Genomic DNA, 24,762 nt, shown 5'->3' on the forward strand with positions numbered 1-24,762 from the left:
GGTGCAAAGGGAAGGGGGCAAAGGGCAGGGTGACGAGGTGAGGATGAGGCTGGCACGGGAGGAAGGCACCCCAGGAGAGCGGGGGCAGGAAGGAGAATGCGCTGTGGGGTGGGGGAGCCCCCACCAAACCCCTATCCCCCCTCATGGGGCACCCCGGGGTCTCGCAGAGCCCCCCCAAACCCCCAAGGAGAGGCGGCGGAGTCGGAGCGGTTAAAAACCAGGCTTTTATTGCGTGCGCTGCTGGGGCACGGCGCGGAGCCGCGGCTCCTGCCAAAGGGGTTATGAAACGCAGCGAGGCCCGGAGCCGGGCCCTGCCTGCTGCTCCTCCCCGCCCCCGGGACAGCCGACATTGTACAAAACCCTATTTACAGAGAAAACAGGCAAAAACGGCGAGGTTCAACCCTCCTCGCCCTTCGGGAGGGAGCAGAGCGGCCGCGCACCCCCTGGGCAGCCGCCCGCACCCCCGCAACCCCTAAGCCATGCCACAGCTGCTCCCTTTTCCAAAAAATCGGGGAATTTGCACAAAAAGCTCCCGTCCTACAAGGGTGCAGCTGGAGGGGCCAGGGCACGACCCCCTGAGGGGGTGGGGGGCGTCCTTCCTGCAGCGCTTCCCCCAGAGCACAGCCGGAACACCAGGAGCCCTCACAGGAGCAGGGGGGTGCACGGGGAGAGCTGGTGGCTGCTGCTCAGTGGGATCGTGTGAGGTTGGAACATGAACCGAGGGGAAGGAAGCGCTGTTTTGAAAAGAAAACCAAAAGGAAAACGACCCCACACACATTCCTCCCTCCCCACGTGCTCGGGGAAGCACCCCCGGGGCACGGCCAGCCCCGCTCCCGCTCAGAAGGCGTAGCGCGTGCGGATGTCCTCCAGCTTCTTGGACACCTCGGGGGGCGTCCGGTCCAGCTCCTCGGCCACGTTCTTCTGCTTGTTGGGCTCCATCGAGTTGAACTGCTCGCACAGGTCCCCGTCGATCACGTTCTGCGGGGGGGCAAGAAGGAGGGAAGTGAAGCAAGAGGGTGCGAGGGCACCGAGCCCTGCCTGAGCGGGGAAAATGGCAGCAAAAGGGCTCATTCCTGGAGCTCCCTGGTCCCACAGCTCCTCAAACACTAAGTTTTGGTTGCCACCACGCCAGCTCTGGCTCACAAACCTCCCCCTCAACAAGGAGAGGACGGGATCTGCTGGCACGAGGTCCCCAAGCAGCCCCCGAAATGTGAGAACCGGCCCCACACCCGGACCCACCTTCACTGGGAAGTAGTAGGAGCGGAAACTGAGGTGGTCCCGCCCGCAGAGAGGGGGGTGCTCTGACCTCAAGTGCATCTCCACGTGCTGGAAGAAGTCGTGGTCCTGAGGAGAGAAGAGCACAGATCACTGCACGTTTACGGCATGCATGAGCCAGGCACCGCTGCTGCCACCAGGCTCGGCCAGAGCTGATGGTGGCCCAGCTCTGGTGGTCAGTAGCCCGGTTTTGGTGGTGGTCACCCCCTCACGCTGCTCCAGGAGGCCCAAAAATACGTGGCAGAGAATGCTGCCTCTGGGACATGAAGCACCAGGGCTGGCAGGCTACACGGCCCCCTCAGACACAGGAGGGATTTCCAGCAGCAGTAGGATGAGAAAAGCTTTGAACTCTTGACGAGCCCATCGTAGCAGGAGGGGTTATCGAGCTCCTTCTCCTCCCCCTCGCATCCGAGCTGTCCTGCAGCCCCGCAGAGCCCTGGAGGTAGCTCGGGGATGCAGTGCAAACTGCAGCGTGATGACAGGGGCTGCTTACCTCGTGGGATGTGAAGGGGACCAAGATCCCTATCCCCCCCGACAGGGTGGTGTAGACGAGGGATTCAGAGCCCCCGGGGATCAGCGTGGTCTTCTGCAGCGAGAGCACCGTCTCTCCCACGTGGTAGTTCATGATCACTTCGGCCTGGAAGTTGAGCACAGCAGCACGGGCGTTCAGCTCGTATGAAAGCATCAAAAGGAGAGGAAAAAGAACAGATCCCACCACCCGCTAGCTCTGAGACTGCTTTACAACCAGCTGGCACAGCTCAGTGTGCTGCTCATCTACCTTCCAGCTAGGCAAAGGGATGTAACGAGGGCGAGGAGGAAAAGAAAACAAGTGTGCAGCTTCCACCCGATGGGCAGACGCTGAATTTGGCTCCCAAGGATGCTGAAATCCCACCAGAGCAGCACAGAGGGTGTGGAGGAGCAGGACTGGCTCCACAGCAAGCAGCACATCCTCCTCCCACCAGGCCTTACCTTCTGCGACGCCCCGTTAAGGAGCCCCCGGTCCCACAGAGCTTTGTTGCCTGTGGGGTCCTCGTCTACCTCGTCGTTGGTGTTGGGAGGCAGCCTCACCTGTGTCAAAAGAGCAGGGAAGGGTCAGCAAGGTGCAGGGAAAGCCTTCGGGGCTCTGAACGGGCCACTCGGGTGTCTCCACATGAAAAGCTTTATTATAAAATCTTTATCATAAAAGCTTTATTGTAAAATCATCAATTTGTCCCCTCCAGCAGGAGCTCCAGGGTTAAACAGCAACCGTGTTTTTAACACTGATGGCCCAAAAATGTGGGCAAGAAAGACCTCGAGCAGGCTCTGCCTGGCACGTGCAGGCCACGCCGGGAGGCAGGGTTGCTTTGGAGGCGGGTGCCCCCTAACGAGCCCAGCTCAGGGCAGGGACACCAAGAGCATTAATTTGTGTGTGGTGGCCAAATCCTGCGGGCGTAACGCCCGACACTCGCCGCGCTCTGCACTGCGAAGCGCCCGAGCACGCTTCAGGCAGAGATGAAAGCTCTGGCACAGGCTGCCTGCTCTCTCCTCCTCCCCGGCTGCAGGCCAGCCAAGCAGGGAACTGGAAGCACTGACAACACCGGCTCTCAGAGGAAGTGAGAGAGGAAACCAGCGCTGGTGCTGAGGTCTGGGCAGGGAAAGTGAGAGCCAGCACCCTGACACGAGTGGCTGAGAAAGGGCCCACGAGACCAGGTGTTGATTCAAGGCTTACAGCAATTTCTGGGGTAAAGATAAAGTCATCGGATGCTTCAGAAACACAGTGGGTTTTGACCTGATGATTCTTTAGCTTGTTTGCTTTCGCTTAAACTGATAAACTGCAGCCGGCCGCTGTGACGACAGCCGGCACCCCATAAAAAACAAGGGAATGGCACAGGGCGTTGCCTCCAGCTGAGCACAGATTCTCATTCCTTTAAGACAAATCACGGGTGTTTTAAGGAAAAAGGCATCCGCGTTCAGAAAGCCCCAACCTCTCCGAGGCACAACTCACCACGCAGATGTTGCCGAATTTGTCGGCTCCGGCCACGGTGTCGTAATCCAGGAGGGTGGCGGTGGTGACCCACCGCGGGTAGGTGTCGTCGGCGAAGATGATGAGCTGGTTCTCGTTCCTTTTGTAGCGCACCCAGATGAAGCTCTCCTGGACGTCCGACACGATCACTCTGTGCCCGATGGTCTGGATCCCGCAGATGTAGTTGGCGATGTGCTGCGGGGGGAGAAAGGACAACGGCTGAGTGCCTCCACTAGGGAAGTAAAACCGAGCCAGGTGCCATCAGCTCCATCTGAGAGCGCTTCCCTCTGTGATCCAGGGCTGGCCGCCCGGTTCTCAGCATCTCCTGTCGTATTTGGGGTACGCTGCAGCCCCAAGCTGAACACAGAGCCAACACAGGGCCCTCGCAAGGGATCATTTGTCATTTATTGGGCTGTGAACGGATGCAAGAGCAGCAGCAGAGAACCAGCGCCATCAGCAAACCAGACGTCAGCAGCAGGGCTTCCCCTCACTGCTGCAGCCCTCAAGGCCAGCTTCGATTTCTCATGCAAGTCATGCTCAGCAGAGAAGAAAAAAAAGAAAAAAACAACAAAGGAAGAACAAACGTAACAAAAAGCCATTCCCCTCCAAGTTCCCAGCTTGCTGCGTTCGGCTGTGCAGCAGCCAGCACCTGGCACGGGTTCTGCAACCAGCATGAGGAGGAGGAGGATTTGGAGCAGGCAATTAACAGTGAGAAAACCACGCTCTGAAATTTTTCTTCAAGTCCCAGAGATGCGGAACAAGAAGGCCCATTGATCACGGGCCTTTCAAAGTCCAAGAAATACTTTTAAGAGAAAAATCCCCTTTTCAGTGCTCCAGCCATCTGCGGAGGTGCTCGTCCACACCCAGCTTCTGTGCCCAGCCACGTAAGGAACTGCTCCCAGCAGCTCTCACGTTGCATCTGGACGGGACCTTTCACATTTGCAGCTCCTGCACACGTCAGTGAACAGCATCGAGGCAGCATGGGCAGAGCTGCTGAGGCTGCCCTGGGTGGGCACAGAGGCCTGGGCACAGCTCTCAAGTCCCAGGGCACACCAGGGGCTGCAGCAGCAGCAGCTAAAGCCTCGCTTCAACCACAATGCAACCAGCCATGGTGAAGAACGAGAGCCAGTACCTTGTTCTCACACTTCCGAAGCAGCTTCTTCTTGCCCAGGTCGTACACGCGCAGCAGCTTCCCAACCCCGATCAGGACTCGTCCTTGGAAGGGGGCGATGGCTGCGGGAACCTCCTCCACGGGGGTCTAGAGAGGAAGAAGAGGAAGGCCGTGAGATCCCCACCAGCAGAGCTGAGCTTGTGCAGAGCCTCAGGAGGCTCAGAGGCTCGCCAGCCTGCACCAAGGCTTTCAGCAGGCCATCATCCTTTCAAACAGACAGGGAACCAGGGCACCCTCCCAGCGCCAGCACAGCCACAAGGCAGCTCTGGGCACGGATGGAGCCCAGCCGAGGGCAGGCGGCACAGAAGACAAAGGTCCTGCTGCCTCTGCTCCTCGTGTTGCTTTTATCCTCACCAGAAAGATTTGATGCTTTGCCTAAAACCACCCAGAGGGAGCTTCCAGTCAGCGTTCCTAGCTCGGCTGCCTTGGCTACGAGAAGTTGTTTCACACCAGCAGCTCCAAAGGGGGTGCCTGGTGGCACCAGAGGGCCGTGCTCCAGAACAGAGCCACCCGTGGCACCAGGACCGGAGACGCGAAGGAAGCCCCAATTTCCCCTCCCACGTGTTCAAACCCCGACGTGCTGGGAGCCCTTGGAAGAACACAACTGGGTTTCAATACAGAAAGCCTTGCTAAATCCCACGAGCCCTGCCAGCCAAGCTGTCCCCTGGGCAACCAGTGCGTCCTACACGCAGCCAGGAGGCCCGGCGACAGCTTCGCGTGGCCAGCGCCGGGCCGAGCGCCTCGGCGCCAGGGCTCAAGCAGCCGAGTGTGAGCTCATTTCGTAAACAAGCGCCAGGAACAGCTCCCTGAGCTCGTGCTGAGGCACAAACAGAGCCGCTTCTCTCCCCTGCTCGGCGGGGGCAAGGAAAAAAACCACTCCTTTCCCATCTGCCAATTAGATAAGGCAGCTAAAGGAACGGACTGGGACTCCCAGGAGGTCTGCGTTGCGTCCTCAGCTCTGCAGAAGACGCCCTGTGTGATTTTTGGGGGAGGCAGCTTGTTTTCTCAGAGGCCGTTTCCAGCCCAACACCCACGTGGTGATCTGAGGCAGCGCTCAGGGCGCCCAGCAGCCGTTCTCCTCCTCACCTTGTGCAGGAACTCCAGCTTCTCGCCGCCGTTCACCAGCTTGTAGGTGTAGACGAAGCCCCCGGCAACCGAGCGCGGGTTCAGGATCAGGTCCTTGGCCACCCCCACCAGCACGTACCAGTCCTCGCCCGTGTTGGAGAAGCGGCACACGGCCACGCTGGGGGGGTAACGAGACACCGGGGGTCAGCACCACTGCGACACAAACCCACCCGCAGCACAGCTCGTGCCTGCCCGGGTCAGCCCAGCCCTCCCGCCTCGAGCTTTCACTTCCAGAGGTCAGTTTTCCTCCCTGCAGTCGTGCCTGGAGCAGATTCCTTCACTCCCCCATAAAAAAAGATGCGCCGCAGCTGTCTCACAAGCCCAAAGCAGCGCTTTTATGTTCTCGCAGCCTTTAGCCACATGCAAAGCCCCACTCCAAGCTCTTTTCCAAAGACTGTGCCAATTTGGACCGCGCGTGGAAGCTTCCTCCCCTTCCACTGTTATTTCCTGCCTGGTGCCTAGCTCAGCCAGGCTGGGAGTTCTGGACAAACAGGACAGAGCTTCTGGGCTAGCACGACCCAACCCCGCTCCACCTGCTGAGGCTCTGTGCTGCCTTCCCCGCATCCCTCCAACATTTCCCTTCCCGTCTCCTCTCGCTTATCTGCACGAGAAGGGGAAGCGAGCCAGCGCAGGACGTTCTCGTGTTCCCTCCTCTCTTATCTCTCGCTCCCATCCCCGTGTTGTTCTTTAAGCACCGGGGCCCAGCGAATGAATTTGGAGAGCCGCACCAGCTCCCGGGGTCATGTGCAGACAGAGCAGGGTGGGATGGGAAGGAAAGGCAAGACAAAAGCTCTGAGCACGTGGCAATCCCTTCTGGGATTTCACCCGGCCTCCTGGTAACGTGCTGCGCCTGGGCTTCACCTCGCAGTACCAACAGTTGAGGAAAATGATGAAAAAAATGAATGGCCCACGTAAGACTCAGCAGCAGCAGGGATTTTTGCTGCGCCCGGCGCTGCTTCTTACCTGAAGGCGGCTTCGTTCTGCTCCAGCTGGACCAGATCCAAGGTGTTTCCCTGGATGGGGTTCATCACCCTGATAACGGAGGCCCACTGCCCGTTCCCTGCCTTGGGAGCGCCGAAGATGGACTCGGGCAGGTTCTCGTTCAGGAAGGCTGCGGCCATCTCCGCGGCCAGCTCCCGCTCGTCTTCGCCCGCAGCCTCCACCATTTCCTAGGGCAGGTTAAAAGAAGGGGAAGAAACAGCTCAGAGCATTTCCTCGCAGACCTGGCAAGACCTAAAAGCCTTTGAATTGTGCAGCTCCCACGTGTCCTGAGCTCGTTCCCCCAGCAGGTCTCAGAGCACACTGTCAGCTCTTCCCGGCCCGAGGGGTGGCTGTCTGGGGAGCCGTTTCTCCAGAGCTCTGGAAACAACATTGAGCAAACTGAAGATGAAAACCCACCGAAACCCAAACATCCTCGCCGAGAACCCAGGCAACGGCGTTACGCAAGCAGGACTGTCCTGGGAAGGGGTTTTTAGGGCTTGTCATAACAGCACGCAAGGAGAGGAGCACTGAGGAGCATTGCATCCTGCTGACATTCACATTTTGAGGCCGATTTCCACTCCCTTCAGCCCCTGTGCCCGTGCACAGCACAGAAAGGATCGGGCAGCAGCAGCTGGGACCGCCGAGAGGCGAGGGTTTCAGCAGAAGTGGTCCCCAGGGAAGGGACGTGTGTGCCACCTGTCCCCCAGCCCTCCTACCTCGGCCATCTGCTGCTTCCTCTGCGCCTTGGTGGCCTCGGTGTACGCGTTGTGGTCCGTCTCGATGATGATCAGGTTGTTGCTCTCGGGGTGAATGACGAATTTGCGGGGTGTGTACTGCAAGGGGAAGGCCACCTGGTTGAAGACTGCCCCCAGCTTCTCCAGCGCCAAAATCCTGGGGGACAAAGACGTGAGAGGAGGTCAACACAGTCCAGTGGCGACTGTCCCGTGGGAGGAGGGGCATCCAACGCTCCTCTAGTTACAACGGTATGAAAAACGCCAAAGCCTGGCCAGCCAGCCTTTCTTCTGCCCCTCGCCAGCTGAAATGCCAGTTCTTCTGGCATTTCGTGACTGAAAACCACAAGTCTCTCCAGAAAGAATGGCTCCTTTAAAAGCAGTGAATGCTGCAATAGCTCAGCGAGGACAGATATGAAGAAAGTGCCTGTTCAAGTGCATGAGGCAGAGCTCCCGAATTTGTGCTCCCTTGTTACTTTCAGATCAATGCAATCCCCAATTTAAAAACACAACAAACCCAGGCCTGTCATGCCTCCGGCTGCTCAGATGACGAGCCCTGATTTCAGCAAAGCAGCCAGCTCGCGTCACTAACCTGACGGTCCTAACCCGAATCACATTTTGTTATTTCAAAAAGCTACACGGCACCAACCGGAGAAGCGCCCCGCACCCTGTTTCTTTTTGACATAAGCACCCTTCTGCTCCGTTTGCTTTCGGAAACACAGACAAGTGTTTCCACCAAATCATGACCCATAATCAAGTAACCTTGAAAAAAAGACTTCAGGTGAGTCACTTTACCCCTTTCCTTCTGAAGGCCCTCGTGGCGTCCCCTCAGTTCTTACCTCAGCGTGTTTGTGGAGATGGCCACAATGCCCTCAGGGCACTGCTCAGAGGCAAAACCGGAGGCAAACTCCAGGGTCTCGTAGGACAGGGGAGTCAGGTGGAAACGGGACTGGTAGGAGTAGCTGAGCCAGGAGCGGCTCGACATGGCCAGCACCTGAAGAGGCAGAAAGCAGCGAGTTGGGCACACCTGGGGACGGAGGCGAGCTCCTTCTGTGCAACAGGAGGGGTGTAGGTGAACGAACAGCGTGGCAACAGACCCTCACTGCTGGAAAAGCTGAGTAAATTCCTGTGCGTGGGCTCAGCCCAGCTCAGAGCAAACCTTCAGAAACACCGCTTGCTTTCAAGAGACAGCTCAGTCTGGGAATCGTGTATGACACCAAGAGGAGCTGTCAAGGCAATGGACGCTCAAACTGAGGTACAATAAATAGAATTTTGTCTGTAAAACCCACGATCAACTAATACTTTCATGTCTTTAAAAACAGAATGTTCTAATGGGAACAGGTCTTACAAAAGAACTACATCTGTAGCTCCATCACCCTTCAAGTGCTGTAGCTCTGCTTTGCAATCTAAGTGACAGTTACTTCAAAAAAAAATAAATTAAAAAAAATCAGTAGCCCATTTCCAATCAATTAAGCTAAGGGAAACAAAGGAAGCAGACAGACTTGTAACTCCTCCACTTCCCACATCTGGCTAACCAACAGCAGCCCAACTTTCTTTTCTGCCTGACCAACAAGAGCTGGAGTTGCCCTGAGGCTGCTCTAAGCCACACACCAGCTGTCCCCGAGCGTGGTTTTTCCTCCCCAGGCTATCAGATGAGAAACCGAGACTGGTGTGGATGCCGAAAGTGCTCGGTTGCTCTCCCAGTTACAGCTGGGAGGCCGGCAGGAGCAAGTCAGACCCACCCCACGCACCACCACATGACAGCAGAGCTCGGATCCCCAGCTGCAGCCCCCTGTGCATTTCTCAACCCTGAAGGTGTCGTCCAAAAATGAGTCAGGCAGGGGGTGGCAGATCTCTCCCCCGGTGTCACATCAGAAGGGCTAAAACAGCACTTCCGATGAAACAAGTTCTTCCCTGCAAGCCAAATCCTACAAATATTTTCCTCGAGCCACGCATGTTTACATCCTAGCCCCTGGCTGTGCTGCTCGAGTGGTGCAGGAGACGAGCACGACCTGCATCCAGCGGCCCAGGAGCATGAGGCTCCCTGGGGCTGTCCACCGAGGCAGGCAGGACAAGCTTTTTCAGCGTCTCCGTGCCAAGAAATCTGTGTAGGGCTTTCCAGGCAAGCTGCAAACACGGCCTGGGGGCTGGATGACTCCCGTTCAGGCAAGGCAGGGCAGCACTGCGTGTTAATTCCCGAGGAGTGTGGGGAGTAGTGACAGGAACAAGGGTGCCTGCGAGGCAGGCAGCTCCGTAACCAAGTGCTTCTGCTTCCCACCCTCACCCAGAGGGCCCCTGCCCACCAGGGAGGACAACGGGGCAGCTGTACGAGGGACTGGGGCCGTTCCCCTCGCCCCACTCACCGCCTCCTGGCCCTGCATCCGGACGCGGAAGAGCTTGACTGGCCGCGAGCCCAGGTACCTGGTCCTGGTATCGGAGAGATCTCCCGTCACGGGGTCCAGCACAGTTCGCAGCAGCACACCGTTCTTGGCAGCAGGAAATCAGAGTCAGGCCACGATTACACACACGGAACAACCAGCTACAGCCTCGCATTGCTCAAGACAGCAGAGAATTTCTGAAGAACTAGGCGTTTGTTTTCCTAGCTTCTGATACAACCCCTCCTGTAACCACTCGCTACCTGAATTGGCTTAGTGTCACAAACCAGAGCTGCTGTACACTCCCAAGAGGCAGAAAGGAATTAATATTAAAAAAAAAAAAGCAAAAGCAAAGAAACATTGACTAGGAATTCAGGTTCATCGCATAGCCATGAAAACCTTGAGGACTGACTCAGTTTCCTAATCCCTCTCAGTACAGAGCATTCACCCCCCAAAGCCCACGCTGCTTAAGTTTGCTTTCTGACATCACTCGAGGCTGCTCTGGTTATTTTTACCACATGTTGAATTGTCAAAACAACATTTTTTGGTCCAGGATCACAGAGCCAGTACTGGATGCAGCAAAAACTGTGCAGCAACAGAGTTATTAGAGCAGAGCCTGTGGTCGTGGGCAGTCACTTCCTTTGATATCCTGCCCCACGGGCAGTTTCTGGAGAAATGACCAACGTTTCACCCAGAAATTTGCAGAGCTTGCCCTCCTTGTGGAAGGGGAAGAGTACAACTTGTCCCACGCAAAGTCTGGGGGAATGTGCTGTCTCCTGCCTAGCCTCGGGTCTGGGAATGCAGGGGGAAACTTGCACTTGTGCCCCGCGAGCTCCCCGCTCACCTGCAGGCCGATGTTGAGGTAGAGGAAGCCGATGGAGCCCCGCTCGCCCAGCTCGTCCTGCTTCTCCGTGCCGCCCATCTCCACGATGCACAGCGACTCGGGCTGCGCGGGGAGGGCCTGCATGCTCAGCGGCTGCAAGCAGTCCTGCGGGAGGCAGAGGGGAAAAAGAAAAGGAAAAGAAGTCACAACAGGCACGGGGCTGACGGATTGTGGCAAGCAAGGAGTGGCAACAACCCTGCGGTCTGTAGAAGACGAGCTCTGAACATTCATCTGTCACAGGCAGAGGAATGATGCTGCTGCTTTGCTGCTAAACCCACTTGCAGAATGGGTTTGCTTTTACCACAGATACAAACAGTGAGAAGAGAGGGGGAAAAAAAAGCTCTTTTATCTTATCTAGTAAATGGCCAGGCCTGAGCAAGACCTGATAAAAGAAAGGAATCTGTTTCAGGCTGGGATCCAGGGCCACGCTTCCTCTCAGCTTGGCAGAGAAGCCAGGCCAGTTAAAATTATTCCTTCCTGACATCCCCAGGACACGGCACGGCTCCTGAGCTCCCATCTGAATGCTCCAAGCCAAGAAGAGGCGAAGCCAGAGCCGCTACTCACCGAAGGGTCGAGGGAAATAATCCTGACGGTGTTGTCCACCAGCCCGACGGCGAGGAAGCGGGAGCGCTGCTCGCCGGGCGGAACGTTGGCCAGGCTCATGCACACCACGTCGGCCGACATCTCCTTCCGCTCCGTGTACTCGTTCAGCTGTCCTGACTGAGACAGAGGAGCACAGGAGGCACAAAGTTTATTAATTACCTGGGCAACAGGGCAGACCAGCACAAAAATGTCCCTCTAAACCCTTCCTTCAATTGTTTTTAAATTTATTTTGGAGATCGTGCTTTGAATTATTATTATTTTTTAAACTATTTCTGTACAGTCTTATTTCAGCGACACCTCAAAGGGCCAGAGCAGCAGGTCTGCTTTGGGGCAGGCGCCCCGTGCTCTGCCGTGCCCCCCCAGCCTCCCCCAGCAGGTTAACGCCACACGTACCGGGTCCATCTCGAAGTAAACCAGCTCTCCTCCGGTCAGCGCTATCACCACCTGCCTCTGGTTCACAGCGCACTTGACGATGGTTTTCTTCCCGGGCGTCTTCCATTCGTTCACCCTTTTATCTGCTCGGATGTGCCGGATGCCATCCGGGTACACCTGAAGGACAAAAGGTCCCGTTAGTTCCTGGATTCCCAATTTTCACCTCACCCACAATTCCGCCACAAGCAAGCCAAAGCAAGCACCACCTTGGCAGCACTGCCCTAGGTGCCAGAGGCCGGATTAGGACCATACCACTCGCAGCTGGAAGCATTTTATCTCTGAACTACAGCAAGAAACCACTGAGTGTGCGCTGAGGGAGTTTAGGAGCGTTTTCAGCTTGCCCAGTTTAACTAGCAGGGTAAAAGAGAGAAGCCGCAGAGGTGCCAGGAGCTGTCCTTTACCTGCACCAAAGCATCGTCCCCCAGCAGGGAGCAGGACAAGGTGGGCGTCGTACCCAGGAACCCCGAGTCAGTCACTTCTTCTACGGTCTCTCCGATGGACAGCACCAGCGTGGCGTTTACGAAGGACACGATGATATAGGCGTCAAATTCATCTGAGCAAGGGAGACAGGAGGGGGGAAAAAAAGACTTGGTTAAATAAATGCAAGGCTTCCCATCCGAATTAGCAGCCTGACGGATGTCTAGCAGTTACTCCTCAGCAGAGTTGCAGTGATTATTACATCTGCTGGCGGTGCTGTGTGAGTTCATCCCAGGGCACGCAGCGCAAAAGCCGCTGGGCTCTGAGGAACACCAGACCGAGCAATGATCTCTATACGGAGTCAGTTTGTGATGAATTGACTCCTTTGCACGCATTCTGGCAAGCAACCCTACTGCTTTCCGAGGACGGCACAGGGCCTGCAGTTTTTAAGACCCCTGCCCCACCTCTCTTGAGGAGCTGGACCCAGATTTAACGCCCAGGGAGGCCCAGGTACAACCACCTGAGCCAGGGAAGCTGTGTGCAGAAACCACCCCGTGGATGCTGTGAACGGGAGTTTGCAAACCCCACCTCCACCCAGTGTCCCCACGGTAACAGGCTGCAAATATTTAGGGTACGGGACAGCAGGTGAGCTCGGGGCTGCCTGCTCCACCCGCACCCAGCAGCTCAGCTGCCTTAACGCTCCCGCTGCCGCCTTGGATGAGAAATTTCCACCTTTAACACAGAGCAAGAGGTGACCTTCACTCCTGCTGCTGCTGGTGACAGCACGGCAGCCATCACCTCCTGCTCTGGCTTCTCCCAGAGGGAAGAGCCTGGGAGAGTCCAGCAGCTCGGACAGGGAGAAGCTGTGCTAACAAAAACAGCCTGAACGGCTCACACGGAAACAGGGAAACTTCGTGGGAAACGGGGCAGGGGCAGCGTGCAGATGGAAAGCCCCAGCCTGCTGCTGCACGTCTGCGTTCTGCAGCCAGACAGGCAGTGAAGAGGGGAGGGGAGAGCCTCGTTAAAACAGAGGAATGAATGCAGCAGCAGCAACGAAGCCGGCTGGGAAACGGAGCCAGGAGCCTCAGCGGAGGAGTGAGATTGCCTCAGAGGAGCTTCTGGTGCTGTTGTCATGCACGTGCTGTTTCTTCAAGAGGAGAAATCCTTTTAACCCACTGCACCCGATTCCACCCCAAGCTCAGGCACCGCAGCACACGACTTAGCAGGTGAGGGGTATGAGAGCTGTCCCAGCTGTGCCCCCGAGCAGTTTCACCAGTTGGAAAACCTGGTGAAAGCAGTTTCACCCGTGGGAGACACAGAAAAGCAACCCACACGTCTTGAGGCACAGAAAGAGAACAGAGCACTCCCACCAGGACGAGTACAGATGCCAGCAGGTAACACGCAGCCTGGTTCGGCTGCCTTTAAGCTGGTAACTGAAGCAAAGGTTCCAGGAACACAGCTTTTCCCTACCCACCCTGCTTAGAGGAAGGTGTTGCCAAATCTGCTGTGTCACGTCTGCAACCCAGTTCTGACACGCAGCTGAAAATATGCAAGTGAAGAAAACATCATTTTTTCTCTGAACATCTGGCGCGCAGGCGCTGATGGAGACCGAGGAGCTCTGCGCAGCTGAGGCAGCCCCAGCACTGCCCCGTGGCACGGCTCCAGCACTGCCCTCTCAGCGGTCACGGCCAGGACCTGCAGCGCGCCCCCAGGCCCCGAGGGAAGCAAATCCACACGGGGAAGTCAGGAAAACAAGAACGGAGCCTGCACAGAGAAACAGATCCCAACAGGATTCCTCTGCCACTCCCAGGGGGTGGTAGGGGTCCGGTGAGCCGTGCGCTGCCGCACACCGTTTGCTTTCTGCTCTAAACCGCGGCTTCTCCTAAAATTTGCACGCGTTGGTGAACACCAGAAGCCTGCAAGAATTCCTCGACTGCTTTAACTAGGGATTCTAGCAGTTCACTGCCCTTTAATTCATAAATATCCTGTAGACAGGATGTTCTAAAAATTCCATTGCAAAGAGCGTCGCTGCTTTCCAAACTTCTTGAGAGCTGCTCCTTCCCCCGGGGCCGTCACTCTCATGACAAACCTCCGTGTTCCAGCTGGAGGCTCACCCACGTGGGCTGCAGCAGGATGAAGAAAGCCAAACAGATTCCCTTCGTCCTACTCCAAACAAAACTCGTTCCTGCCTCTCAAGGCTTCTAGCTCTTTCTTTGCCACTGCTTTAGTGGCAACCAGCGCGCGCCGTTCCTCCTGCGTCAGTAACGGTGACAAGTGCACTTCTGCTCCAAGCCCGCAAGCCTCGCTTCCTGCCTCTCTGCTGAGGCTTTGGGAATGAAAGTTTGGGTTGAGCAGGGTGAAGTCAGCCAGTAGGACGCATTCACCCAACCTCAAACAATACCATTTTGCTTCAGAGAACTGCCTCGCTGAAATTCAGAAGGTTAAATCCCCAGGGCACACTGAGAAGTATTCTCAGCTGAAGAACAGAGCTTTCTGTTTGACAAGATACAACCCCAAGCACAGCACCGGGCTGCCCGGACCCAGGCAGACAGGCGTTACTCTGTGTGCATCACGAGGCTGCAGGGGTGATTAGCGCTGCCCTAATTGCTCCAGTTCGCCCCTTTCAGCCAGCAAATGACATTCCAGTGCCCGAGGAGCCACAGCTGGACTCGTTCTCCTGTGCCCTCAGCACACGTGTCCCGCAGCCCCGTGCACGCCGCGAGCAGCTAGGAAAACATCACGCTTCTGTCCAGGAACACCGTGCCTCTGCCCTTTCTGGGACTTGCCGGGAACTCGGTTGGGTTCAGCCCCTGATGTTCCACCACCATGAGCCAGCCCACGCCCGACACGGGTTTTCCACGTCCTGCGGCGTTTGGGTTTGCACAAACCCAGCAGCTCAGCGGGCAGAGACGAGCAGCGAGGAGCTTCAGGGCTACTCTCACTTGGCAGACCCGGGGGGATGCCAGCACATCTCCCTGGGCTCCTGTTTACTCCTGCAGCACTGACTCACTGCGCAGAGCTGCGTGTGCGGGAGCTGCCAGCTGCCTCCACGGCCCAGCGAGCAGCCTCGAGCTCCCAGCCCTCGATACCAGGCAGCAAATACCCCAGGGTTTGGTGCAAAGCCCTCTGCTCCTGCCAGGACCATGCCAGCAACACCTACAGGTGCCTCAGGAATTTTTGGTTATTTTCTCTGAGGGGGGAAACAAAACAAGGCAGCTTGGGAGCTCAGATCACCTCTCGAATGCACACCTGATTTTAGGCAGAGACACACTCAATTATTCTGTCCCCCAACGATCCTGAGAAGGAACAGGAGATGCCTTCTCCTCCTCAGCTACCAAAACCCAAAGGCACCCATCTCCAGCTACACGACAGCCTCCAGAGCTCATGCACTGAAAAGCTCAGCGGAAAGGGAGCCCCGGGACTTCGGGGTCGTGCGTGGTTAACCTGTGGGACCGCTCAGGAGCCCCTAGCAGTAGGTACACACCTGTGGTGATCAGCACCTCCACCACCAGCCACCTGTGGAAGAAAAAAAGAGGCTTGGTATTGGTAGTGTGCATCACCACGTACCAGCCAGGGTTAGTAGTGCTCCGAAAGCTGCCAGCCCGCACGGGTCTCTGAGGCCCTGCAGCACGCGCTCGCCGCGGCACCGAGGCAGCCCGACTGCAAACTGAGCAGTTTTGAGATCAGGCAGATGTCTGAAAGGGCTCTGCACTCTGATTAAAACCCACAGAAATTGTGCGAATTCAAAGAGCCGTGGCACGGTGACTGCTTTTACAGAGAAGCGAACTATTTAAAAAGCGGCAGGGCTCCCAGCAGCTTCCAGCATTTCTGGAGTCATGGAGAACATCTTTGTGCTGGAACTCAGAAAATCTGGTAAGAGGAAAAAGAGGCAGCAGCAAGACCGGGCTGCTTTATGTAGGTTAGCGATGATCCTCCATCCCCTGGAAGTCAAAGTGTTCCTCTGGAACCCCACCAGGAAAGGTTTTAAAGCTGTAAGGTCATGTCAGAAGTCCCGATCCCTCCAAGGCAAACGACGTTACCAGCTCCTACTCTGGAGGGCAGGAGCACAAGCAAACCGGAACGCCTCTTTTAAAGTAAATCACATGGTCTCGATATGAACTGTGGAAATATTTTCCTTCTGAGCCCTTTCATTTCTGGGAAATGCGCAGGCACTTCCCGCACAGGGCTCCTTCCATGCTGCTGGGGCAGTGCACCAGTCTCAGAACACAAATACACTGAAGGCAGGTCTCAGGTGGCAAGGAAAATCCCACAGCAACGCCTGCCACCCCCACAGGCTCCCTGGAAGACACGCTACCCCGAAACTGCTTAAAACCGAGATACCAGCACAGGAGGAGGGGGTCTCTGCTGCTGCCATTTCTACACCCAGAGCATAAAACCACAGCGAGTCTCTGCGAGACATGCACTGCCTCCCAACAGCCACGGAGACGCACCAGCAACCCGACTGGTTTCATTCCGGGCATGCTTGGTATTTGAGGAGCTCCGTTCTCACCCCCAAGAGAGGCAGGATGAGGGCTGACATTTCCTCCTATACTTTCGCAAGGCAAATCCATCATTTTGGAGCAGGTTAAAAAAATACGAGCAAACCCACAAGCTCATACAATTTGACAATTTCAACGATCGGGCTTCCTGGAACGCGCAGCACCCTCCATCCCGCTGGGGTTTTGAATAGGCAGCGCGTCCCAGCCCAAACAGGCTGTTTTCTTCACAGACAGGCACGGAGGGAAGTAATAAAATACAGATACTGCCGCCGATTTGTCTGCTTTGTTCCGTAATTCGCATCCTGCTGCCTCGCAAAGAGCTGATTCCTGCAGTTGTCAACACCTCTGGAGAACAGCGAGCGCGCTCCAGCACACAGCAGCGCCGCTGCCGGCTGATGGCAGAGCAAGAACTCGTGGAAAGGGCAAGAAAAATTCTGGAGACGCAGCACAGCGGGCGCTGGGGGCAGGTGTTTCTTTGTCAGAGGGAAGTGGGACAGTCCTAGGGGGGCTGCCACGTACAGACAGGTGTTTCGATTCGAATCGAGTTTCAGGGACAGCACACAGCCACCGTGCTGCACCCTTCCTACCTCCTCGGATAAAAGACTCCCCCCAAAAAACAGCAAAAGGACCCCAAATCATGTCATCACCTCCCCGAGGTGATTTATGAGGACGCCACCTACCTTCAACGTGCCTCCTCACGGTCCACACAGCGTTGGGGTTACCGGGCAGCTCCGAGACGGCCATTTCGGACACCTAGGAGGAAACGAGGACCAGGTTCTTTTGATAACAGATGTTTGGGCTTACCGGGGGATTACTTACTGTAACAATCAGCCTTTTTAAGCTTTCCCACAACCGGGAAGGAAAACTATCCAATTCCCAGCTCTGATGCTCCCCCCGTGCCAGATGTGCAAGGGGGCAGAGCGCTGAGCAGCGCTGTTGCAACGCGAGGGCTCCAGCTCACCAGCTTTTACACGGGGTCAGCCGCCCCCAGCGCCGAGAGCAGCAGCAGCTGGCAGGGACGCTGCCAAAGCTCCAGCTCCAGACACTCACATGTTCGGGGAGACAAAATGCAGGTGGTGTGCAGTCAGAACAAAAAGCCTTTGAGGCTGTGAGGGCAAACAGCACAGCCCTTCTACTTCCGAGGCACAAGCCTCCAGTTTTATTCTGCCTCCAGGCTACAGAAGGTGAATCCCCTCCTCACAGGACCCTGAGATCATCTCCCCCTGCCTCCCGCTGTGTTTCTGAGGAGCTGCAGTCTCACCTCAAGCCCGTGCCTCAGAACCCTCAGAGAGGAGCGGGGCCCCCGGCCACAGGCCACGTACAGCTGGGGGGTGTCCTCGTTGGCCAGATCCGCGATCTGCGGGGAGGAACGGTGTCAAATCATCCGCAGGAAGAGGAAATAAAACCGAGCTCTGTGCGCCGTGCTACTGCTTTAATGCTTTCTTCAGCCACTACAAAGAGTGAAGATGCCACAGGGTGTGCTATCTGCTGCCCTGAAACGATGGCGAATTTTATCCAAACCCTCTGCAGAGGGGATGAGAGCTGGTCTAATTGTCAACAGAGGACCAACACGGGACTGCTGGCTGACACCGTACATCCTGATGTGAATTTATCACCACGGGAATCAAAAGCTGCCACACCAGGTACCAGTCGTAGGCAACTGGCTGAGGATTTAGCAGGCCTGCTTTTCTATCTGCATTTAGTGTGGCACAGAACTTCTGGGAAGCTAGGATTAACGTAGCTCTGGTGACTCTCCTTACACGCAAATACTCTGCAGAAAAGCAGAGGGAAAAACATCATGCCTCTGCAATTCCTCCAAGTGAGAAAGATTTGAGTGGGAGGGAGCTCGCTGATGGCAACGCACCTGACAACACAGAATAGGAGACAAACTGTCCAACTCATCCACCAGCACCAGGTTCTTGAGGGGCCGTGGCTGGAAGAAGAACGTATCTCCTTCCTCAAGGGGCATGGCAGAAGAGAACTCGGGCTCCTCGTCGTCATCGCCCAGGTGAGCTATCTGGTACAGGTAGCTGAGACAGAGAGCAAGAGCACGCTGAGCACAAAGCACGGGCTGCTCCGAGTCAGGCACAGCCAAATACTGGGCAGAGGGGTGAAGGAAATCCTTCCCTGTCCTACACAGCCATTAAAACTTTGCCTTAGGGATCATTTCCTTGGTGACAAGAACACGTTACAAGGGGATCTGATGGCTGCTGAATGAGTAAATTAAATCGAGCTCTCCTTATCTGCAGCTGTCCCTGGAAAAGCATAGCAGAATTTTGGTGTTTTACCTTGAGTCTCGGAGATGCTCGTGGTAGAGCCAGAGCACTGGCGGCTGAGGCCACAAGCAGGGCCAACAACTAAGACTGCAGTTCTGCAGCTCCCTGTTTTATTGGAGTACTCTCACCTCGTTACTTCTAACCTCACTCTCTATTCCATTTTATGGGTCTAAATAACACAACCATCACGTTAAACTTCAGAGGAAAAAACGAATCCAGAAGGCCAGCAATTCAATTGCTGTTTTTAATATGTGCAAACGAACATGGCTTCCTCAAAAGCTTGCTTTATAAAACCAAAATCAGCCGCTCTGGTGAACCAGAGGGAGCTCCCCCGCGTGGCTGACTCCGCAGATGCAGTCAGAAGAGCACAAACCTCCATTTCTGTGAGCACACCGCTGTAAAGCCACCTCCAAAGCCTTCTTCCAATCTCTGGACTATTCTTGACCCCCCAAATACAAGAGGAAGCCCTCGAGAATGATTATATTAAGAAGCGGGCCACACAGTTACTGATAAAAAACCCCTACCTACTCCCGAGTACGCCATAGGGTTTTGAGAGACTGTACTACACGTGCAAGTTCAGTGAAAATCAACCAAATTAACCAAAAGATAATTCCTTCATCAGGATACGACTGATCCTACATGAACCCTAAGTGCTCAGTTCTTCCAAAACCTGTTGCAGCAACATGTTATCTTCTGTCCTCTGCCCTCCAGTATTTAATCTGGATTGAACAACAAGAAAATTCCCCGTTCAGTCATAGCCTAACCCAATTGTTCTGCTCAAGCCATGTGAACAAAGCATTAATCCACTCATTAAAACAGAGATTGTCTTTTTATGTTCAGCAAGGGCAAGGGTCGGCTTGCAGTCCTGAACAGAAACAGGCTGTTTCAGGGGAAAAATGCTGATGTGAAATTGTTTACTCACTGGTTTCCAAATTCAGAAGCCACAAAGAGAAAGCCGGTCTTCAGCACGCACATGGCAGCAGCCACAGGAACGGTGTCGAAGTACTTGAGTCGAATCTCTGTCACCTGAAAGCAGACGAAGACGTGACTGTGCTTGCAGAGCACTAAAGCCGCACATATCCCTCGATAAGAAAGCCAGGCCTCCTGCTTCATCCTGAGGCTTCCTGGCTTTTGAAACACTGAGTCATTTTAGAGAAAAATGAAAGGCAGATGTGGAAGTTAACTGCCTAATAGGAAGAGGGAACTGGCTCTGTTTGCACACCACTGCACAGCAGCCGTCCTCCCCAAGTGCACAACTGTCCTGAGCAAACGTCTGCATCTGGCATGGTCGCAGCACCCCTTGGTGAAGCATTCGCAGACCACACGCCACCAGAGCTAAACCCAAACTATGAAGTTTGGGTTTAAACAAACTATGTCTGTTTAGAGAGTCAGGCAGAACAAAGAACCGAGGACTCTTTCGCAACGAGTTCTTTGTGTTGTTCTGCCACGGTGCTCACCATGTCTTCGTCGGTCTCCAGAGTGATTTTGAAGATGTCTCCCTGCTCCGTCTGGGCCAGGAAGAAGAACATGGACTTGGTCTTGTGTGTGGCGGAGCAGACGAAAATCATACCCCTCTCCGGGTCGTCCAAGTCGTTCTGCCAAGAGAGCAGGCAGGGGTCACTGGGGGAAGACTCAGAGCAAGCACAGCCACTGCCTGCAGCGCTCCCACCTCGTCGGTGCCCAACAACGGACCACACGGGGACAGGCTTTCAACCCCAGCACACCTGGCACATCCCTTCCCCTGCAGGAAATACATCCCTTAGGCAATCTGCCTCAGCGTTCCCTCTCCTGCCCCTTTTGCCCTCCTCCTGGAGGGCCCTCACATGTCAGAGCCCAGGGCTGCATCCCGCAAGCAGCACCGAGCTTTGGCAGGTGCTCAGAGCTCTGCCAGGACCTGCAGCAGCAGAGGAGGAGGAGGAGGAGGAGGGAGCAGCCGAAGATACGACAGAGCTGCTGCCGAATTCACCCACACCCACGACAGCAAGCGTGCCTCACCGTCTGCAGGCATCCTCTCCCGCTGCCAGCGCTGCCTGATCAGAGCCTTTGTGGTGTCTGCAGCACGAGTCTCAGAGAAGAGACATGAATCCAACTCATCCCTTCAGGCTGCGCACACCCCCACGTGCCCACGTGCAAGGGAGACAACAATCTGCCAGACCGGCACCCTCCCTCCTCGCTCAAAATCCTCCCGACGCAGGCAGACACCCAGCACACGTTCAGCACCCACAAGGATCGTCTCGCAAAAAGGGGAAGGGAGGAATCCCGGAGCTCTCACCCGTCTCCTGGGAATGGGGCATCTGATGTCAGGCTGGTCACCGAAGTTCTTGTACGTGATGTAGTTCTCTGAACAGATCAGCACCCCGCTGGGGCCGTCAGAACCACCAGGAACTGAAACGCAACAAAAAAACGTTACCCTGAAGAGTCCTTGCCGCGGGTCTGACTTATTGCTTGTAATTATTTTAGTTTTCTTTAGGACAGCACAGGTCCTGTTGCTCTGCATCACCCTAACCATGAGTCTGTTTTGACTGAGGAGAAAGAGACCCTAAACCAAGGGCTTGGAAGGAGAAAAAGATGCGATTTCAGACAAATTGCCTGTTTTATCCTTCACATCTCACTGTCCAGAAAGCCATGCCATGCCCCAAATACCAGCAGCCCATCAGTTTCCACTTGGGAACCTGCCTCCCACTCAATTTACACCGGTGGCTCAGACCAAACAACCCCCAGGACCTAAAGCAGGTACCTGTTATAAGGAAGTTGCCGTGCTCTTCCAGGGGCTCGCTGTATTTCCTCACAACGTGGTTCAAACCCAGGTCCAGCTCGTAGAACGTCAACGTCTGCTGCGTGTTGGCTGCTGCCTCTCCCGTCGGATCGTTGTCTGCTTCCTGAAACAAACCACAGATGTTAAAATTTCAGATTTTAAATTGTTTCAAGCCACTGATGGCAGAACACTCTTGGTGGGAGCATTCTGAAGCACTGGAGTTTTGAAGATAATGCACAAAAAAGGCTCAGAGGAAGCGAACGTGCATGTTTGCAGCTTAACAGCAAGACCCTGAGGAGAAGCACTGAGACAGAACAGAATCCCAGTTCTGACTGGAGGCACGACCAGAAGCAGATGAGCTCGAGACAGAAGTTCCCTGGGACATCAAAGGCAGGCAGCGCTCCCTGCCTTCACGGGCAGAAGGGAAAGGGCAAAGAGAAATAAAGCACAAGGGACAGCGAAGGGCAGCCGGGTGCTTCTCACCTCGTAATCCATCTCCAGGCAGGCAAACATCGGGTTCTCAAACCCCACGTCGACTCCCACCACGTGGTAGACCAAGGTATTGGCCTTGTGCGCCTCCAGCGGGGAGGAGATGGTGAGGCGGGCGGCAGCGTCCCTGTTGAGGATGTACACCAGCTTCTGCTTCTCGATAGCGCCTGAAACGGGAGGGTGGCAGGGCAGTGGGGGCCACAAGGCCCCTCGTGCCCGCTTTCCCCTACACAGACAAACTTTGTGAGGAAGTATCAGCGTTATTTCCGCTGCTGCGGGCACCCCGTGCCTCTAATTAACACCAAATGTTTAATTTTCAGTGCCTCAGACTCAAGCAGCAGCAGAACCCGCAGCTCCCTGGTGCCTAATGCTGCTCTTGGGGCCTGCCCAGCCCCATGCTCGCTCCCATCAGCACCACACAGGCAGAGGGAGCTCACACACAAGATTTCTGCTCCCACACCACGAGCTCGCCATCCTTTTGGCTGCAGAAGCACAACCGTTAGTGACACTGGCCAGCTGACCGAGGAACTGAGACAGCTGATGGTAAGTCTTATAAAAAAAAAATAACAAAAAAGCCCACCCCAGGCTCCTCCTGCCTGCAAAGCCTGATCAGAAACACATCTGGTTGTCCTCACAACTCATCTCGGAGAAGAGACATGAACTCTCAGCATCATTTCAGGCTGTAGGACCTCCTGGAAACCCCAACATTTCTCCTTGACAGCATGTGCCAGGGCTCTGTCTGCTCACCGTGAGGCAAGCTGCCTTCCCAAACTGTTGTGGACCAATTAAGTTGTGGGACAATTAAGCAGCAAGGAAGCAACCCACGTGCCTGCACTCTCCCTGACGTGCCTAACAAACTTCCTGAACACAAACACCCCGTTTACACTTGGCAGGAGCTCGCTTTGAAGCCGCCACCCCCAGGCCAGGCACACGAAGCAGAAGAACCCAACCCTGGGCGACTCACTGATCATAACCGCGCGGCCCTTGGGGTCCACGGCCAGGTACTGCCCCGGCACGATCCTGCGGCAGCCGCTCTTGCCGAAAGTCTCCTGGTGGATCTTCTCGAAGACGTTTTTGGAGGGCTGGTACTCCAGGATGACGATGCGGCCCGAGTCGCTGCCCACCACGATGTAGTCCTTGGTGCCGCCCGTCAGGCGGAAGGCCATGAGCGAGCGGATGACCCCGAACACCTCCACGGTCAGCAGCGTGTGCACCTTCCCCGTGTTGGGGTCCGGGCGCAGCAGCTCCAGGATCTTGCCCCGGGACACGACGATTTCTTGCTGCTTGGTTCCTGCGGAGCCCGGAACGCAACGGGGTGAGCGGCAGCACGGCCTGAGAGCCCTCCCGGGCGCCTTGTGGTAAAAGCTTCTCGGTAATGAGAATTGAATGAGAATGAAATGACAATAACTGCAACTCATTAGTGTTTATTCACCGCCGTAATTACTAATAAAAGAATGTGAAGTGACGCGTTCACCACTAACAACGATGTTGGAGCATCTGGGCGACGATCACAAACTCGTGGAATACCCCGAGTTGGATGGGTCCCATAAGGAACATCGAGTCCAACTCCTGGGATTAATCTTTGATTAATCTTTATAAAAGCTTTTACTCATTTTGATGTATTTATTTTACTGATTTACACAGCAATTACTATCATGCCAACTTGGCTCCTGCTTACCACCTTAATGCCTTTTCATTACTATCACCCTTTGCTTAGGAACTCAGTGCCCAGCCTGTGGTGCCGGGGGGCAGGGAAGGTACATTTTTGGGTCATTTTCCCATTTACAGAAAGAAAACTTCAACAGCAGGTAAGGAGCTGGAAGCGAATGAAACACCCACCACCAAACTTCCCTCCATCCTTCCACAGGTCCCAGCCACGCACTCAAGACAACAACAACAACCCCTGGGCATTTATTTCCTGCTGTAATCACTAATTAAGTGCACAAGGACTTGTTCATTACGAACAATGATGCTGGAACACCTGGGTGACGATGGAAGCGAACAAACTCCCCGTTACCCCACCAAACTTCCCTCCATCCCTCCACACACCCCAGAGGAGGCGACCCCCACCGCCCCGAGCCATACAGACACCGCGAGCTCCACCACCCCGCGCCCCGCAGCCCCTTTTTTTTCCCTTTTTCCCCCTTTTTTTTTTTTCCCGCAGCTACCTGAGAAGTTGCCGTGGATGGCATAGCTGATGCCCGTGGCGCGCTGCAGCGTCAGGTTGTACAGGAACATGGTGGCGGCGCTCACCCCGCGGCCGGGCCGGGCCTAGAGCTTCACAGACGGGCACCCGTTAAACCCCCCGCGGCCTAACCCGCGGCCTACCCCCCCCCCCAAGCTTCCCTCGGCGCCATCTCCCCTCCGCCGCCCCCCATCCCCAAAATGTCGCCCCTCCCCGCTTCCCCCCTGCCCCGGGATGCGGCCGGAGCGGCCGTACCGTGCGGATGGCGGCGGGCGGCGGCGGATGGCGGCGGATGGGCGGATGGCGGCCTAGGCGGGCTCCCCGCCGGCCCGCTCCGCCATGAGCCCCGCGCCTCCCGCCCGGGGCTTTTTCCGCGCGAGGCCCCCGCGGGTTGTGAGGGGAGGGCTGCCCGCCGCGCTGCCTGACAGGAAACCCACACCAAGCCGCTCTCTCGCCGCTCACGGAGGCTTCGAAAAAATTCCCTGGGGGTGTTCACGGCTCCGGGGAACCGGGAGGGAGGCGGGCGCGGGGCCGGTGGGCGGAGAGGGGCGGCGGAGGGCGGG

The 24,762-nt window shown here is 55.9% G+C and overlaps 1 protein-coding gene across 2 annotated transcripts; it reads right to left on the reverse strand.

Annotated features, from left to right (window-relative positions):
* Positions 1–208: 208 nt before the first annotated feature.
* SF3B3 (splicing factor 3b subunit 3) lies at positions 209–24,634 on the reverse strand. 2 transcript variants are annotated; one of them, XM_084533489.1, is made up of 26 exons: positions 24,455–24,634; positions 24,183–24,285; positions 22,979–23,305; positions 22,009–22,181; positions 21,508–21,649; positions 21,043–21,155; positions 20,228–20,365; positions 19,693–19,796; positions 18,359–18,524; positions 17,756–17,851; positions 17,175–17,247; positions 11,980–12,131; positions 11,540–11,695; positions 11,108–11,263; positions 10,505–10,648; positions 9,649–9,771; positions 8,125–8,279; positions 7,271–7,445; positions 6,537–6,742; positions 5,535–5,691; positions 4,410–4,535; positions 3,260–3,472; positions 2,245–2,343; positions 1,769–1,912; positions 1,240–1,344; positions 209–978 (listed from the first exon to the last, which is right to left on the reverse strand). In XM_084533489.1, the coding sequence occupies exons 2-26, from the start codon at positions 24,250–24,252 to the stop codon at positions 838–840; spliced, it is 3,654 nt and encodes a 1,217-aa protein (XP_084389615.1). In that variant the 5' UTR covers positions 24,253–24,285; positions 24,455–24,634; the 3' UTR covers positions 209–837. The 2 variants fall into 2 exon arrangements, with proteins under 2 accessions (XP_084389615.1, XP_084389614.1); XM_084533488.1 differs by having other exon boundaries at positions 24,183–24,291.
* Positions 24,635–24,762: the final 128 nt, after the last annotated feature.

Source organism: Aythya ferina (genome assembly GCF_964211825.1).
Source record: "Aythya ferina genome assembly, chromosome: 12".
Classification (NCBI taxonomy): Eukaryota; Metazoa; Chordata; class Aves; order Anseriformes; family Anatidae; genus Aythya; species Aythya ferina.